Below are 18,272 nucleotides of genomic sequence, written 5' to 3'. Positions count from 1 at the left end.
CCCTCCATACATCATACATACATCACAGAAGGGGTGTAACCCCGGACCACCCCCCACAAACATCATACCTGCATCACAGAAAAGGTGGTCTACAACAGAAATTTGAATGCTGTTGTTTTTCCTGTCTGCCAGTATTAAGTTGTGGGTGGACATAGCGGTCGACACAGATTTCTCCAAGTGGTTCTTAATAAGCTGGAACTGAACTGAACTGAACTGAACTGAACTGGACAGCTCAGCTGGCCTACTTTTATAGGCAGCCGGCTGTCAACATTGTAACAACAATTCCCCAGGGTTTTCCGCCTAAATTAACTTACCTGGACCTGAGTGAAAACTATATACACAATACCCCTGGTGGCCAGGGTGAGAACATCAACACATAACACCCAAAACAAAACAAATTCCTTCCAGTAGCACCTTAAAGACCAACTAAGTCAGTTCTTGGTATGAGCTTTCGTGTGCATGCTCTCGTTAAGAGTCGTCAACAGGCTCATCACAGCTATCTGCCAATCACCCATTCCCACCACCCTTCTGAGTAATACCCCTCCCCACCTTCTCACTATATAGAAGGGTCTGGAAACTTCTGTTTCAGTGTATCTGAAGAAGTGTGCATGCACACGAAAGCTCATACCAAGAACTGACTTAGTTGGTCTTTAAGGTGCTACTGGAAGGAATTTGTTTTGTTTTGACTATGGCAGACCAACACGGCTACCTATCTGTAACTGAACATAACACCCAAGTTATCTGATAATGCCTTATCTGATTGCCTTTTCTGGTGGTCTGCCCATTCCTTTGAGATGGTGATTTCCCAATTCCTGAGACAAAGGGAAGGTTCCCTCACTCCCTCCCTCCTCGCAGAGAAAACATTTCGTCAGTTTGAGAGTCAAAATGGTTTCAGGACAGTCTTCCTGTGCTGCACCAGAAATGTGGTCCACATATCTATGTATGTGCTTGGTTGGTACATTTATGAACATTTATTATATATATAAGACCTTAATTTTTTTATTACAAGGCTGCCCTAGAGGGATTTCAGAGCTGAATCCTTTGCTTCTTGGCTGTAAAAAAGCAAGCCTGAGAAATAATTAGCATTGCACAGTCAGCATTCTGAAAGAGGCAGGCTTCTTTCCGGTGCCAAAGTTCACGATGCTACAGGAAAACGGGGACATTCCTTCTCTGTTCAACATTTAAAAGCGCTACAATAAATTACTTCACTGTTAAAACATTTAAAAACGCACAAAGGCAGACCAGTGTCCCTAGGAACTTGCAGAAGTTGCAAGCTGTGCTCCGTGACACCATGGCCACTCGTCTGTTTGAGGACAGGGCTCACGCTGCTATTTATCAAAAATACAGGTTTTCCCCGCAGGAGAACCCACAGGGCGTGATCTTCTCGTACCTGGAAGAAAAGGTAAGAACATAATAGTGTGTGTCAGTCTGAACTTATACCAGCTGACATAATTTTATATAAAAGGAGAGCTCCATTATGAACTTTCTTGACTCCGATACTAATCTTTATCCTGAAGATGTCCTGGAAAGCTTCCTCACCTTCTTAATACTTGAGGAAAAAATTAGCATGGTAAATGATTCCTCTAGAAGACCCTTTCCATAACCTAACATTGGTATATAACAGTACAGGCACTGCAAAACTAGCCCCCCCCCTTATGTGGGGGTTGTGTTCTGGGCCCCCCACACACATAAGTGAAAATGTGCAAAGTGGGGAGTACCCTTGAAAAAAACCTCTGAATGCCCGCTTTCCCCTCCAGCTCTCTTCCTCTCTCTCCAATCCAGACCAAAGTATCTGGAGTTGAAGCTCTGGGGGCTGGACGGAGGTTGTGAGGAAAAGCGACGGCAGAGGCAGCGCTACCTCCTGCGTCAGTTGCTAGACGAGGAGGCTGAGCAGCCTGAAAGAAGGCCCTGCTGCGCCTCTGTCCTTTCTAACTCTACGATTCTACCGTGTCACTTTGCTTCCCGAAGTAAATATTCTGTCTCTTTCATTTCTTGTAAAAAAACAATCTTTCGTTATTCCTTTTCTGTGAAAACTTCTAGCAGGCTTAAGGCTAAGGGTAAACACATATTCATAACAGACAAACAGAACTCTAGCAAAAGGTCTTAGACCTCTTGGTACTGTGCCTAGGTAGTAACAAGGGGGTGGCAGTGATATAAAAAGAAAATGGAGTTGGCTTTTACCCAGCTAGTTCCTCCCGCCATTTTTCTGCGTCCAAGCAGCCCATGACATTTTGTGTTAATTCACGGCTGGTTTCACTGTGTTCGAGTGAAAACTGCTCATGTATCGGACCTAGATGGGTACAGTGGTACCTCGGGTTAAGAACTTAATTCGTTCCGGAGGTCTGTTCTTAACCTGAAACTGTTCTTAACCTGAAGCATCACTTTAGCTAATGGGGCCTCCTGCTGCCGCTGCGCTGCCGGAGCCCGATTTCTGTTCTTATCCTGAAGCAAAGTTCTTAACCTGAAGCAAAGTACTTAACCCGAGATACCACTGTACCCATCTAGGTCTGATACATGAGCAGTTTTCACTCGAACACAGTGATACCAGACGTGAATTAACACAAAATGTCATGGGCTGCTTGGACACAGAAGAATGGTGGAGGAACCAGCTGGGTAGCCCCCAAGGGAAGAAGATTTGGAGCCTGGGGAGTGGTGGTTGCAGAAACCTGAGCACTGAACATGATCTGATTTACTTTTACAACCCAACTCATCACTTACCTGTGATGCTTTTGGGGTGGTCTTTGGCTAAGGGGTTGGGCAATTTGTAAAGTTGTGACACACCTTTGTTCTGGGTTCCCTCTCGCCTCCTTGCACGGTGGGGTGATGGTAACTATGACGCAATAGAAAACTGCTTCATTCAGTTGGTTCCCGCCTTCACTTGTTCTTCTCTGACCCGTAATGGACTTCAGGGATACTGCATTCCTTTGATGGGGAGTTGGCCTTCTTATATCACTGCCACCCCCTTCTTAATACCTAGGGACACTACCAAGAGGCGTAAGACCTTTTGCTAGAGTTCTAATGCTTGCTTGTTATGAATATGTGTTTACCCTTAGCCTTATGCCTGCTAGAAGTTTTCACAGAAAAGGAATAACGAAAGATTGGTATTTTACAAGAAATGAAAGAGACAGAATATTTACTTCGGGAAGCAAAGTGACACGGTAGAATCGTAGAGTTAGAAAGGACAGAGGCGCAGCAGGGCCTTCTTTCAGGCTGCTCAGCCTCCTCGTCTAGCAACTGACGCAGGAGGTAGCGCTGCCTCTGCCGTTGCTTTTCCTCACAACCTCCGTCCAGCCCCCAGAGCTTCAACTCCAGATACTTTGGTCTGGATTGGAGAGAGAGGAAGAGAGCTGGAGGGGAAAGCAGGCATTCAGAGGTTTTTTTCCGAGGGTACTCCCCACTTTGCACATTTTCACTTATGTGTGTGGGGGGCCCAGAACACAACCCCCACATAAGGGGGGGGGCTAGTTTTGCAGTGCCTGTACTGTTATATACCAATGTTAGGTTATGGAAAGGGTCTTCTAGAGGAATCATTTACCATGCTATTTTTTCCCTAAAGTATTAAGAAGGCCAGGAAGCCTTCCAGGACATTTTCAGGATAAAGATTAGTATCGGAGTCAATAAAGTTCATAATGGAGCTCTCCTTTTATATAAAATTATGCCAACTGTACGAATGCAATGATCTACACGTCTAAGTTCAGACACACACACTATTACGCCCTGTAGGTTCTCCTGCGGGGAAAACCTGTATTTTCGATAAATAGCAGCGTGAGCCCTCTCCTCAATCAGAGGAGTGGCCGTGTTTCATGGAGCACATCTTGCAACTACTTGCAAGTTCAGACTGACACACACTATTATGGTCTTATCTTTTCTTCCAGGTACGAGAAGATCACACCCTGTAGGTTCTCCTGTGGGGATAAACTGTATTTTTGATCAATAGCAGCATGAGCCCTGTCCTCAATCAGAGGAGTGGCCATGCTTTCATGCAGCACATCTTGCAACTTCTTGCAAGTTCAGACTGACACATTCTATTATCTTCTTAGCTTTTCTTCCAGGTATGAGAAGATCACACCCTGTAGGTTCTCCTGCGGGGAAAACCTGTATTTTTGATAAATAGCAGCGTGAGCCCTTTCCTCCAACAGAGGAGTGGCCATGCTTTCATGGAGCACAGCTTGCAACTTCTGCATGTTCCTAGGGATACTGGTCTGCCTCTGTGTGTTTTTAAATGTTTTAACAGTGAAGTAATTTATTGTAGCGCTTTTAAATGTAATCGGGCAATCAGATAAGGCATTATCAGATAACCTGGGTGTTATGTGTTGATGTTCTCACCCTGGCCACCAGGGGTATTGTGTATATAGTTTTCACTCAGGTCCAGGTAAGTTAATTTAGGTGGGAAACCCTGGGGAATTGTTGTTACAATGTTGACAGCCGGCTGCCTATAAAAGTAGGCCGGCTGAGCTGTTCAGTTCAGTTCAGTTCCAGCTTACTATAAAGAACCACTTGGAGAAATCTCTGTGTCAACTGCTATGTCCACCCACAACTTAATGCTGGCAAACAGGAAAAACAACATTCAAATTTCTGTTGTAGACCACCTTTTCTGTGATGTAGGTATGATGTTTGTGGGGGGTTATTCTTGGGTTACACCCCTTCTGTGATGTATGTTTGATGTATGGAGGGGTGGTCTTGAGCTCCAGGGCAGGGAATTCAAAATGTCTATATAAGGGCAAGCACACCTTTGTTCAGGGTCCTCCTCCTTTCCTGTGTGTGAGGGGAGCACCCTGTTAGGATAAAGATCAGGCTTACTAGCTGCTTTGCTTCTCAATATTTTCTGGTTGGCCTCTGTTATTTTCACCTACCAATAGGAACCCATGTAAGGACTCTATATGGGCTCTTGGATACCCCATAAGGGGAAAAGGGCAGATTTTGTTTACAACAGCCTCTACTCACCCGCCCCAAACTAACGCTTACATTCGCCTGACCAAAACTTCCATTTGTCACAGCTGCAAGTCTGCAACTAAATAGGCTTGCCAGTTTGGGGGTTTTATGTCGTCTTAAAAAGGCTTCCTGCTATAGGATTCTGGGAATTGCAGTTCAGCAAGGCTGTTGAAAATTCTGGAGGTTATTTTGCCTCCTTCCTTCCCTCCCAGAACTACAGGTCCCAGAATTCCACGGGGAGTGAATTAAGTCAGTAATATGGGTTACAGGACAAGTTTAAGGTCTTAGAATCATAGAATCATAGAGTTGGAAGAGACCACAAGGGCCATCAAGTCGAACCCCTTGCCAAGCAGGAAACACCATCAGAGCACTCCTGACATATGGTCGTCAAGCCTCTGCTTAAAGACCTCCAGCAGCTCTTACTGTCGAACAGCTCTTACTGTCAGGAAGTTCTTCCTAAAGTTTAGGTGGAACCTTCTTTCTTGTAGTTTGGAACCATTGCTCCATGTCCGCTTCTCTGGAGCAGCAGAAAACAACCTTTCTCCCTCCTCTATGTGACATCCTTTTGTATATTTGAACATGGCTATCATATCACCCCTTAACCTCCTCTTCTCCAGGCTAAACATGCCCAGCTCCCTTAGCTGTTCCTCATAAGGCATCATTTCCAGGCCTTTGACCATTTTGGTTGCCCTCCTCTGGACACGTTCCAGTTTGTCAGTGTCCTTCTTGAACTGTGGTGCCTAGAACTGGACACAGTACTCCAGGTGAGGTCTGACCAGAGCAGAATACAGTGGCACTATTACTTCCCTTGATCTAGATGCTATACTCCTATTGATGCAGCTGTGACAAATGGAAGTTTAAGTCAGGCGAATGCAAGAGTTAGTTTGGGGCGGGTGAGTAGAGGCTGTTGTAAACAAAATCTGCCCTTTCCCCCTTATGGGGTATCCAAGAGCCCATATAGAGTCCTTACGTGGGTTCCTATTGGTCGGAGAAAAGAATAGAGGCCAACCAGTGAATATTGAGAAGCAAAGCAGCTAGTAAGCTTGATCTTTATTAAAGCTATTGCAACATGGTGCTCCCCTCACACACAGGAGGACGGAGGAGGTCCCAGAACAAAGGTGTGCCTGCCCTTATACTGTATAGACATTTGAAATTGCCCGCCCTGGAGTCCAAGACCACCCCCAGAAACATACATCACAGAAGGGGTGTAACCCAATACCACCCCCCCCCAACATCATACCTACATCACAGAAAAGGTGGTCTACAACAGAAATTTGAATGTTGTTGTTTTTCCTGTCTGCCAGTATTAAGTTGTGGGTGGACATAGCAGTTGACACAGAAATTTCTCCAAGTGGTTCTTTATAGTAAGCTGGAACTGAACTGAACTGAACTGAACTGAACTGAACTGAACAGCTCAGCCGGCCTACTTTTATAGGCAGCTGGCTGTCAACATTGTAACAACAATTCCCCAGGGTTTTCCACCTAAATTAACTTATATGGACCTGAGTGAAAACTATATACACAATACCCCTGGTGGCCAGGGTGAGAACATCAACACATAACACCCAGATTATCTGATAATGCCTTATCTGATTGCCCGATTACATTTAAAAGCGCTACAATAAATTACTTCACTGTTAAAACATTTTAAAACACACAAAGGCAGACCAGTGTCCCTAGGAACATGCAGAAGTTGCAAGCTGTGCGCCGTGAATCCATGGCCACTCGTCTGTTGGAGGAGAGGGCTCACGCTGCTATTGATCAAAAATACAGGTTTTCCCCTCAGGAGAACCCACAGGGTGTGAGCTTCTCATACCTGGAAGAAAATTAAGAAGATAATAGAATGTGTCAGTCTGGACTTGCGAGAAGTTGCAAGATGTGCTCCATGAAATGGCCACTCCTCTGATTGAGGAGAGGGCTCACGCTGCTATTGATCAAAAATACAGGTTTTCTCCGCAGGAGAACTTAGAGGGCGTGATCTTCTCGTACCTGGGAGAAAAGATAAGAACATAGTAGTGTGTGCCATTCTGAACTTGCAAGTAGTTGCAGGCTGTGCTCCGTGACACCATGGCTACTCGTCTGTTTGAGGAGAGGGCTCACGCTGCTATTTATCGAAAATACAGGTTTTCCCCGCAGGAGAATCTACAGGGTGTGATCTTCTCGTACCTGGAAGAAAAGGTAAGAACATAATAGTGTGTGTGTCTGAACTTAGACGCGTAGATCATTGAATTCGTACAGTTGGCATAATTTTATATAAAAGGAGAGCTCCATTATGATCTTTCTTGACTCCGATACTAATCTTTATCCTGAAAATGTCCTGGAAGGCTTCCTGGCCTTCTTAATACTTTAGGGAAAAAATAGCATGGTAAATGATTCCTCTAGAAGACCCTTTCCATAACCTAACATTGGTATATAACAGTACAGGCACTGCAAAACTAGCCCCCCCCCCTTATGTGGGGGTTGTGTTCTGGGCCCCCCACACACATAAGTGAAAATGTGCAAAGTGGGGAGTACCCTCAAAAAAAAACCTCTGAATGCCTGCTTTCCCCTCCAGCTCTCTTCCTCTCTCTCCAATCCAGACCAAAGTATCTGGAGTTGAAGCTCTGGGGGCTGGACGGAGGTTGTGAGGAAAAGCGACGGCAGAGGCAGTGCTACCTCCTGCATCAGTTGCTAGACGAGGAGGCTGAGCAGCCTGAAAGAAGGCCCTGCTGCGCCTCTGTCCTTTCTAACTCTACGATTCTACCGTGTCACTTTGCTTCCCGAAGTAAATATTCTGTCTCTTTCATTTCTTGTAAAATACCAATCTTTCGTTATTCCTTTTCTGTGAAAACTTCTAGCAGGCATAAGGCTAAGGGTAAACACATATTCATAACAAGCAAGCATTAGAACTCTAGCAAAAGGTCTTACGCCTCTTGGTAGTGTCCCTAGGTATTAAGAAGGGGGTGGCAGTGATATAAGAAGGCCAACTCCCCATCAAAGGAATGCAGTATCCCTGAAGTCCATTACGGGTCAGAGAAGAACAAGTGAAGGCGGGAACCAACTGAATGAAGCAGTTTTCTATTGCGACACAGTTACCATCACCCCACCGTGCAAGGACGCGAGAGGGAACCCAGAACAAAGGTGTGTCACAACTTTACAAATTGCCCAACCCCTTAGCCAAAGACCACCCCAAAAGCATCACAGGTAAGTGATGAGTTGGGTTGTAAAAGTAAATCAGATCATGTTCAGAGCTCAGGTTTGTGCAACCACCATTACCTGGGCTCTGAATCTTCTTCCCTTGGAGGCTACCCAGCTGGTTCCTCCACCATTCTTCTGCGTCCAAGCAGCCCATGACATTTTGGGTTAATTAACAGCTGGTTTCACTGTGTTCAAGTGAAAACTGCTCATGTCTCGGACCTAGATGGGTACGGCCTTGGGTAAGTCAGGAGTGGGAAAGCCGTGCCCCTCACGATGCTGTTTCTTTGACTACAACTCCCATCCATGCTAACTACTGGCCATGCTGGCTGCGGAGGACGGGGGGCTGTACACTCCCAACAACATTGGGGTGGGTGGGTGCAGGATCACAGGTTCCCTAAAAGGTAAAGGGACCCCTGACCATTAGGTCCAGTCGTGGCCGACTCTGGGGTTGCGGCGCTCATCTCGCTTTACTGGCTGACGGAGCCGGCGTACAGCTTCTGGGTCATGTGGCCAGCATGACCAAGCCGCTTCTGGCGATCCTTCCCGCCATTGCGGTACTTATTTATCTACTTCCCGCCATTGCGGTACTTATTTATCTACTTGCACTTTGAGGTGCTAGCCTTGCAGAAAATGACCTGGGGGTGCATTTCTACTTGTTCTTTTTTCATTTTCATTTTTTTTTAAAATAAAGATTTTCTTGCAGAAAATGACCTGGGGGTGCATTTCTCCTTGTTCTTTTTTCATTTTCATTTTTTTAATTAAAGATTTTCTTGTTTTACAGAAGTAAGTGTAATGTGTCTCATATTTTTTCCATGTAACATTTTTACAAATCCGTTTCATTTGTTGAGATATTAGGGGGAGAAGAGGGAAGATGGGTGGGGTTGGGGTTGGGTGGCGATGTTTCTGTTATGCTTAATGTATGTAGGGTTTGGTGTCAGCGTTGCTTGTGCTGTTCACTTGTGTTCCTTTGGTGGTGAGAGAGGTTGCGGTTGGCCTAGGGTGTGGTTGTTTCTTTGTGACTGGGTGTGGTGATCTTTGTTTTCGTGTGTGAGTGGGTGTTTTGGATCAGGTTAGCCATTTTGATTTGTACGCTGTTGGTGGATTATTGTTGTTGTCCTGTTGGGCTGTGTATGTGATAAAGGGGAACCATACCAGGGTAAAGGCGTCTTCTTCTGTTTGTCCCCGTGTCAGTTTGAGTTTATTGGTTAATTTTTCTAGTAGGGCTGTTTCCCATACACTTTGGTACCATTGGTCTATGCATACTCCTGACAGGTCTCTCCATTGTCTGGTTGTGATGTTTCTGGCTGCTGAAAGTAAGGTGGGTTATGAGTTCTTTGTGGTGTAAATGGGCATTGTTGTCTTGGAAGATGTTTATTAGGGCCAATTCTGGGGTGGTGTCTAATACTTGCTTAGTTATTTTACATATTTATTGCGTGGCTGTTGTCCAGAATAGTTGGATTTTGGGGCACTCCCACCACATGTGGAGGTATGTACCTGTGGAGGTGCACCCTCTCCATCATTTTGGTGAGGTTCCTGGGCGTATTAGCGCTAGTGTGCTGGTCCCGGGGGGGGGTACTGTGAGGCGTGGTCAGAGTCCGGTCCTGGGCCGAGGGTCTGGAGACTGTCCACCAAGGGCGAAGTGGGGTCCAAAGCAAGAAGCTGGGCGTGGTCGGGAACTCCGGAAAAACAGGTCTGGGTGCTGGAAGAAACAGGTTCCCAACGTCGTTGCTCCCGTAACCTGGGACTGGGCTGACTGACCTTTATCTTCTCTGAGGCCAGGGGCGGTCCCGGCCCCCAGGTGACCCACCTCTCCTGGCCTTAAGGCAAGCACTCCTCCTGAGAGAACCTAGTTCCCTTCGCCTCTCTGCCCTGAGCCTCTGCAGCTCAGAAGAGGCTGGAGGGTTACTGGACCCAGGGGGAGGCTCACCTTCCCCTGACAGGGCTGGGAGAGGCGCACCTGCAGGCACTGGGTCCTCAACCACCTCTGGAGCCAGAGTGGATACACCTGGTGTCTGCTCCTGAGGACCCGGCACAGGTGCGGGCCCTTCAGATTCAAGGCCCTGCCCCGGCTCAGCCGGTCCTGGAGGCGGGGACTTCTGTGCAGGCTGGGATTCCTCCGGTTCAGCCTCTGAATCAGATTCCCAGGCCATCACAGCTAGTTTTCTTGGTGTTAGGTACCACCTGCAGGTGAGTTTCAAAGTGAGTTCTTTGAAGTGAGTCCATTGAGTGGGGTTAATCTCATAGCCTATGGTAGTCTCCCATTGTTTTTTGATTGCGTCTAGGGGGATTGTGGGATTTTGGAGTAGTATTTTGTATATTGCGGATACCGTCCCTTTACCGTTTCCCTTTGTTGTTAGGAGGAGGTTTTCGAAGGTTGTTGGGGGCCTAGGTGCTGCTGTTTTTACTGTTGGGCTGTTTAAGAGGGCACGTAGTTGGTGTTGTGTTAACCAGGGCATTTGGGTGTCTTCTAGTTTGTGTTATATTTCTTGTGTTGACAAAGGTTTGTTATTTTTATAAAAGTCTATTAGGCGATATAAGCCTTTGGTTCGCCAGGTTTGTATCTGGAGGTTTTGTGCTGCATGGTGCAATAATGGGTGGTACGCCAGGGGGATTAGTGGGGATGGGGTTGGGGATAGTTTGCCTATTTCTGTTTTCCATGCTTTGAGCATGATCTGTGTGTACCTGTTAAGTGTTGTGGGAATTTTCTTTAGTTTGTTTGGGAGGAGTGAGTATGCTGTGGTGCAGGTGTTTTCAATTGTGTCCCTCTCTAGGTGTACCCATTGTTTTGTCTCATCTTCGAGTATATATGGGATTATATGCCGTATTTGGTTGGCAATGTAATATGCTTCTATGTTGGGGATTCCCCATCCTCCTTCTGAGGTGGGGAGGTGCAGGTATTTGGAGCTTATTCTTGTTTTTTTCTGAGATGTGTTGCTATCTTTTCTCAGAGAGTGAGCCCCGGGCAGCTGGCAGTCGACGTGGGTTGTGGCTCGGGCCAAAGCACTTGGATGCTGGCAAAACATTTTGAGAAGGTGGTCGGGGCAGACATCAGTGAAGCTCAGATCGAGGAGGCCAGGAGAGCTCCACAACCGCCCAATGTCTCTTATCTGTAAGTAGGAGCTGACCTCGCACGTGTATGGCCGAGAGAAAGCGGGCAGGAAGACGTTTTTCTCTCTCTCTCATCACACTAGAGCTCTTGAAGCTGAATGTTGGAAGATTCAGGACCCACGAAAAAAAACACAGCTTCATGCAGTCCATATTTAAAGTGTGGAACTCCCTCCCACATGAGGCAGGGACGGCCACCAACTTGGATGGCTTTAAACGAAGACTAGAGAAATTAAGGAAGAGGCCTATCAGTGGCTACTATCCACCTCTGCTGGACCTACAAGGTGGGCAGAGTGAAGGCCAGTTTTTCTGACTACTGGAAGCCGCAGGAGGGAAGCCATTTTGCACAAATCCTGCTTGTGGGCTTCCCCCAGGAATCTGGTAGGCCATTGTGAGAACAGGATGCTGGACTAGACGGGCCCTAGGCCTGATCCAGCAGGCTTTCCTTATGTTCTGATGTTTGTGCACACAGACACTTCCAATTACTCCACAAATTAGATAATAAGTATTAAAATATGAAAGTATATTTAAAGCGCTATCATACCACTTAGTCATGGCTTCCCCCAGAGGATTCTGGGAGCCATCATTTGTTACAGATTTACAAAAGGAGCCCCGGAATGTCTCACTTTTCCTTAGGACGTCCAGATTTTCATTCGAGGGTATGGAGTTATGCAACCATACAACCTTAGAAGACACCTGAAGCACAGGGAAGGTTTTCGGGGTTTTTTAATGTGTAGTTTTTTGTTATGTTTTTATATATGTTGGAAGCCGCCCAGAGTGGCTGGAGCGACCCAGTCAAATGCCTTGGGTATAAAGAATACAATGATTATGGAATAGGACACCCCTATTTTCATCGGAGAAATGTCGGGCAGTATAACGATGGCTGTGCTCTGTCTCCACAGCTGGAGCCAGCAATGCTACTGAATTCCAGTTGTTGGAAACCACTGAGGGGAGAGGAGTCTTGCACAGGGGCCAAGAAAGGGCGGTGCAGTGGGTGCGGCCCGCCCCAGGTGTCACCACTGAGGGGAGTGACAAAATGCTGGGTGGCACCTACCGCCGGGCCTGCAGTGCGCCCGAGCTACGCATGTCTACTGGGAGTGACACGGTGGCTGTAGGATGGCTGAGTGGGAGAAGGCAGGCAGACTCTGCCCCTAGGGGCGGTACGCCCTGCCCCTATGGGTGGCTCACCCCACCCTCGCCCCCTGGGCGCGCTGCCCCAGGTGCCTGAGCGGCTTCCTCTGCCTCTGGTCTTGTACCCAGGTTTTGTTTGTGGGTTTCCCATTGGGGCATCTGGCTGGCCACTGTGAGAACAGGATGCCTAGCCAGACGGGCCTTGGGCTTGATCCAGGAGGCTTCGAACAATCCCCTTGCCATCTCCTCCCACAGGGTGTGCCCTGCCGAAGACCTCCCTTTCGAAGACGGCTCTGTGGACCTGGTCACGGCGTTTGCGGCCGTCCACTGGTTTGACGGGCCTCGCTTTCTGAGGGAAGTGGACCGAGTTCTCAAGCCGTCAGGCTGTGTGGTCTTCAGCTCCTACAACTGGGACATGCAGTTGTGTTACAAAGATTGTACAGACGAGTTAACAGAGATCTTCAGAGAGGTCAGTCCATCGCACAGGCCTGCCTGCCCAGACCTTGGACCTGAGGTCTGCCCTCAGGCCACAAATTTCAGGGCCATCCCTGCCAGTTTTCTATCCCCAAGTGTCTGCGGGGTTGTTGTTGTTTTTAAGTTTCTCTCCTGCAGAAAGGACAGCAGAGTCCTTCAATCTATCTTAATTAAGCTAAACTACAAGTCCTGGATGCATTTTATTCCCTCTTGCAAAACACTGGCACTATGGAAAAGAATATCATTTCAGGGCCCAGGCGTTTATTACAGTAATATTTATAAAGCCAGTGTCTACAAAGCACCATGACTTTCAACACTTTTAACAACCCCCGCTCAATAATTAAAATAGTCCATATATATATATATACACACACACCCCACATAAAACAAAAGACCTCCAAGTGATTTACAAGGCAGTCTAAAATATTACAGTCAAACCTCGGCTGTTGACCATAATCCGTTCCAGAAGACCATTCGACTTCTGAAACATTCAACAACCGAAAAGAAAGCGGAAGCCTCAATACTATAGGAAAACCCAAAACAGAAGCCACGTAGCATGTTCGGCTTCTGAAAATCGTTCAAAAACCAGAGCAGTTACTTCTGGATTTTCGGTGTTTGGGTGCCAAAACATTCCAAAACGGAGGCATTCGGGAACCGAGGTCTGACTATAATTTGAAATACCAATTTAAAAAACATTAAAAACATGTTACATGAAATAAATAAAACTGACCATTTCAAACTAAAACCTAAGTAGGCATGTGGGAATGAAAAAGTTTTTAGCCAGATATGTCAATGGGCAGGCAGTTCCCAAGTGCTGCCACAATAAAAGATTGATTTCTTGTAAGTGCTGAATGAATGTTACGTGACACTTGTGAAAGGACCAGTTTCGCAGATCCCAGCCATCAAATGGGCACATACTGGGTGACAGTCTTGAAATACAGTGGTACCTCGGGTTAAGTACTTAATTCGTTCCGGAGGTCCGTTCTTAACCTGAAACTGTTCTTAACCTGAAGCACCACTTTACCTAATGGGGCCTCCTGCTGCTGCCATGCCGCCGCTGCACGATTTCTGTTCTCAAACTGAAGTTCTTAACCTGAAGCACTATTTCTGGGATAACGGAGTCTGAAACCTAAAGCGTATGTAACGTGAGGTACCACTGTACATTATTCTATAGGCTGCCACACCTCACACATTTCCCTCAGTGCTTTTAGGCTTTCCATATAGGGAGTATCTGCACGTTGACCATTTTTCTACTCCGGATTTCTGCACCTTTAACAGCTCAGCATCCTTTTTTATGCAGCATGCTTTGAACAGTGAGATTTTTGCCAGCATAAAAGAAATGACTGTGGCTTCCCACCCCCCACCCCTTCTCTCTCTCTCTCTCTCTCTCTCTCTCTCTCTCTCTCTCCCCCCCCCCCCAGGTGGTAGAACAGCTTTTCACCTTCAGAAATAAAAAGCTCAAATCACTTGAGAATGATTACCAAGAAATCTTTGATTCTTTGCCATTTCCGGAGAAGAAGAGGTGAGTGGATCAGGCCCTTTTGTACAATGCGGTGCATGGACCCAGCCATGCCAATCTCTTTAATCTCCTGCTAAAAACATTTCTGTTCCACCAAGCTTATGCAAACTATTAAGAATGCATCCACAGTTGTTAAATGATACCGGCACAATGCTGTCAAAGTCACTAAGTTGAACAGCCACACTCTCCTGAGCAAACATACATATGATTGACGCCACTTCCGTAGTCAAAAGATTTCCGTACTCTCAACTCAGCCCCACACTTCTCCTAAAGCTTTCTGCTTCTTTCCAGGATGACGGATATTTTCGATAAAATTCCCCTGAGTGTTGCTGACATAATAGGATATATCCAGTCACTCTCGCAGTACCGACTTTATCTGGAAGCCCAGCCTGAGGAGGCGAAATCACTTCTCCAAAACACAGAGCGAAGGTGACAAAATCTGTTCGCTGGAGTAAGCCAAATGTGGAAGGTCTAAGGAACCATGGTTAAGTCCGCTAGGAGAGTTGTGTTGAAGTCTTTAGCCTGTGATGTTACATGTCTTTTCATAGATGGCATGCAGTAGAATTTACCAGTAACTGCTCTCAGTACGAGATGCCAGCAAAGCAGAAGGGCTTGGATTTCCATATTTTTTCCTGCAATGAAAATTCAGCTCCAATATGCATGTTGTAATTTTTAATTCAAAAAATTCCCATGTAGAATAACAAAATTGTAGAGTTGGAAGGGACCCCCCCTCCCCCAATTAGCCCAGGGATGGAAGGAAGAGATAATCATGACCAGAAAAGAATGGCAAACCAAGTTGGTGACAAAATTAACTGGGAAGCTCAGAAATCAAGAAGACAAGAACTTTAAGAAAGAATGGGGAAAGTTTATAATTTATCTACGAGACTACTGTAAGCAAGTTAAAACATTAGCAGGATTTTAATCACAATTGTAAAGTAACAGTAAGTATGGATAATTTAAAAGGGTAAAAATTTGGATTAGTATTGATGTTGTTGTTGTTGTTTAGTTGTTTAGTCGTGTCCGACTCTTCGTGACCCCATGGACCAGAGCACACAAGGCACCTCTGTCCTCCACTGCCTCTTGCAGTTTGGTCAAACTCATGCTGGTAACCTCGAAAACACTATCCAACCATCTCGTCCTCTGTCGCCCCCTTCTCCTTGTGCCTTCCATCTTTCCCAACATCAGGGTCTTCTCCAGGGAGTCTTCTCTTCTCATGAGGTGGCCAAAGTACTGGAGCCTCAGCTTCACAATCTGTGCTTCCAGTGAGCACTCAGGGCTGATTTCCTTAAGAATGGATAGGTTTGATCTTCTTGCAGTCCATGGGACTCTCAAGAGTCTCCTCCAGTACCATAATTCAAAAGCATCAATTCTTCGGCGATCAGCCTTCTCTATGGTCCAGCTCTCACTTCCATACATCACTACTGGGAAAACGATAGCTTTAACTATACAGACCTTTGTTGGCAAGGTGACGTCTCTACTTCTCAAGATGCTGTCTAGGCCTGTCATTGCCCTTCTCCCAAGAAGCAGGCGTCTTTTAATTTGGTGGCTGCTGTCACCATCTGCAGTGATCATGGAGCCTCCATTTCTTCCCTTTCTATTTGCCAGGAGGTGATGGGACAAGTGGCCATGAGCTTCGTTTTTTTGATGTTGAGCTTCAGACCATATTTTGCGCTCTCCTCTTTCACCCTCATTAAAAGGTTCTTTAATTCCTCCTCACTTTCTGCCATCAAGGTTGTGTCATCTGCATTTCTGAGGTTGTTGATATTTCTTCCGGCAATCTTAATTCCGGCTAGGGATTCATCCAGCCCAGCCTTTCGCATGATGAATTCTGCATATAAGTTAAATAAGCAGGGAGACAATATACAGCCTTGTGGTACTCCTTTCCCAATTTTGAACCAATCAGTTGTTCCATATCCAGTTCTAACTGTAGCTTCTTGTCCCATATAGAGATTTCTCAGGAGACTGAGAAGGTGATCAGGCACTCCCATTTCTTTGAGAACTTGCCATAGTTTGCTGTGGTCGACACAGTCAAAGGCTTTTGCATAGTCAATGAAGCAGAAGTAGATGTCTTTCTGGAACTCTCTAGCTTTCTCCATAATCCAGCGCATGTTTGCAATTTGGTCTCTGGTTCCTCTGCCTCTTCTAAATCCAGCTTGCACTTCTGGGAGTTCTCGGTCCACATACTGCTTGAGCCTTCCTTGTAGAATTTCAAGCATAACCTTGCTAGTTAGCTTGTTAGTATTGATATGCAGTTGTAAATATCATTAGGACCCATAGAAGGGATGGGTGGAGGAAGTCAGGAGATTCAGAGTAATCTCAATATTTGGATTTTTTTTGTAACATGTTTATACTTTTTAAAAATCAAATTAAACATTATTTTAAAAAGGAAGGGACCCCTAAGGGCCATCTAGTCCAACCCCCTGCATTGCTGGAATCTCCACTAATGCATGAGAGTGGCAAAGTCAGGAGTGTTGCCAGATGCCAGTTATTCATTTAATCTGTGCATAAGCCGTGCTTCAAACCTTATGCCGACTTTATGTCATCAGTCCCATTTCCCCACACCCGCCGTTTGCCGCATTTTATTGTACCAGTTTGTCAAAGAGGCAGCCTCCCAAATCCTTCTAAGTATCTCACCATTATGCGCCTGGCTGCCGTCAAAAGACAACTTGTTTGAACCATGAAAAGATGGAGCGGGGCTAGCTCTGGACATTTCGAGGTGTTTCGTCCAGTAATTGTTTTCATTTCAATGAATCCCAGAACTGAACCCTGGTTTCTGCTTTCCTTTCCCTAGGTTTCTGGAGACGATGGGCGTTTCTTCTCGGGACACCCAGCTGGAGTTGCGCACAAAGCACATTTGCATCTTGGGCTGCAAGAGCTCCTGAGAGGAATGTCAGTCTAAATGCACAGGGCAGGGCGCATGTGTAGGTCACTGGGTGGCTTCCTCTGAAACTAGAGGTCGGTGTCATCTTTTACCTGCTCCTCGCATGTAGAATCATGTGCATTGAAGTTTATCGTGTTAAGAATCTTTTCATTTGGTATCATAATAAAACAGAACTGAGTTAAATAGTGAATTCATTGTTTTTGTTTGTTGTTTGTTTATGGCTGATATAACTCACATAAAATGAAATCAGCTTAAAACCATGGCCATAAGACAATTAAAAAAAATAAAAATCCACAATGAATCTTGAATTTCTCTTGCTGCTTTTATTTGTCCACGTTATCTTGTCATTTTGATCTTGCATTCGTACGAAACCTTAAAAATCCAATCCAGCTTAAAAACTAGATACAGTACCAAACGCCCAACGCAAGAATAGATATGACACTATGGATGGCGTTGCTATGTCTTTACTCATAGTTATCTCTGTTCCTGCACTCTCAAAGTCAGCTTAGTAGTACTTGTCTCTTTCCCAGGCTTACTCGGTGACTGTAAAATTCCACCCCTGAGTTAGCCCTCTATTGCTTTGTACACGCAGTAAGATTTAGAAACCTACCCCCCCCCCCCACACAGTGCAAGCCTAATTTCTCAACAGCACTAAAATATGATAAAACCAATAGGGTAATGTTATGTACTGAGTTGAATAGGATCCAAAATGCAGCAGTCTGATTGGTCCTAGAACAATAGGATCCAAAATGCAGCAGTCTGATTGGTCCTAGAACAATGCAGCAGTCTGATTGGTCCGCAGGAGCCACCGAATCCAGCTCCAGCTGGAAGTGAATCCACAACCTGATTGGAGAATCAGGAGAAACCTGGAATTAGCCAATCACGTGCAGCCCATTGTGTAAATAATGTATATAAAGCAGATATTGTGGGGGAACTTCGATTCCTCCTCACCACTATGAGCTGAATAAAGAGCATGAAATCCACTCTGATTATATTTCAGGTGACAAATCACATCAGCTGCCCCTCCCATCAATACAAATCAATAAAAATACA

The 18,272-nt window shown here is 45.8% G+C and overlaps 1 protein-coding gene across 3 annotated transcripts; it reads left to right on the top strand.

The window, feature by feature from the left end:
• Nucleotides 1–1,129: 1,129 nt before the first annotated feature.
• LOC309331407 (putative methyltransferase) lies at nucleotides 1,130–17,402 on the top strand. 3 transcript variants are annotated; one of them, XM_081843627.1, is made up of 6 exons: nucleotides 1,139–1,402; nucleotides 11,058–11,218; nucleotides 12,601–12,814; nucleotides 14,241–14,341; nucleotides 14,630–14,767; nucleotides 17,130–17,402. In XM_081843627.1, exons 1-6 carry the CDS (start codon nucleotides 1,292–1,294, stop codon nucleotides 17,218–17,220), a joined length of 816 nt encoding a protein of 271 aa, XP_081699753.1. In that variant the 5' UTR covers nucleotides 1,139–1,291; the 3' UTR covers nucleotides 17,221–17,402. The 3 variants fall into 3 exon arrangements, with proteins under 3 accessions (XP_081699755.1, XP_081699753.1, XP_081699754.1); XM_081843628.1 differs by lacking the exon at nucleotides 1,139–1,402 and adding an exon at nucleotides 6,944–7,110; XM_081843629.1 differs by lacking the exon at nucleotides 14,630–14,767 and having other exon boundaries at nucleotides 1,130–1,402.
• Nucleotides 17,403–18,272: the final 870 nt, after the last annotated feature.

This window comes from Podarcis erhardii (assembly GCF_964252035.2).
Source record: "Podarcis erhardii genome assembly, chromosome: 16".
In the NCBI taxonomy this organism is placed as follows: Eukaryota; Metazoa; Chordata; class Lepidosauria; order Squamata; family Lacertidae; genus Podarcis; species Podarcis erhardii.
Note: the sequence above shows the minus strand (reverse complement) of the source record. Positions and strands in the feature narration are given on the sequence as shown.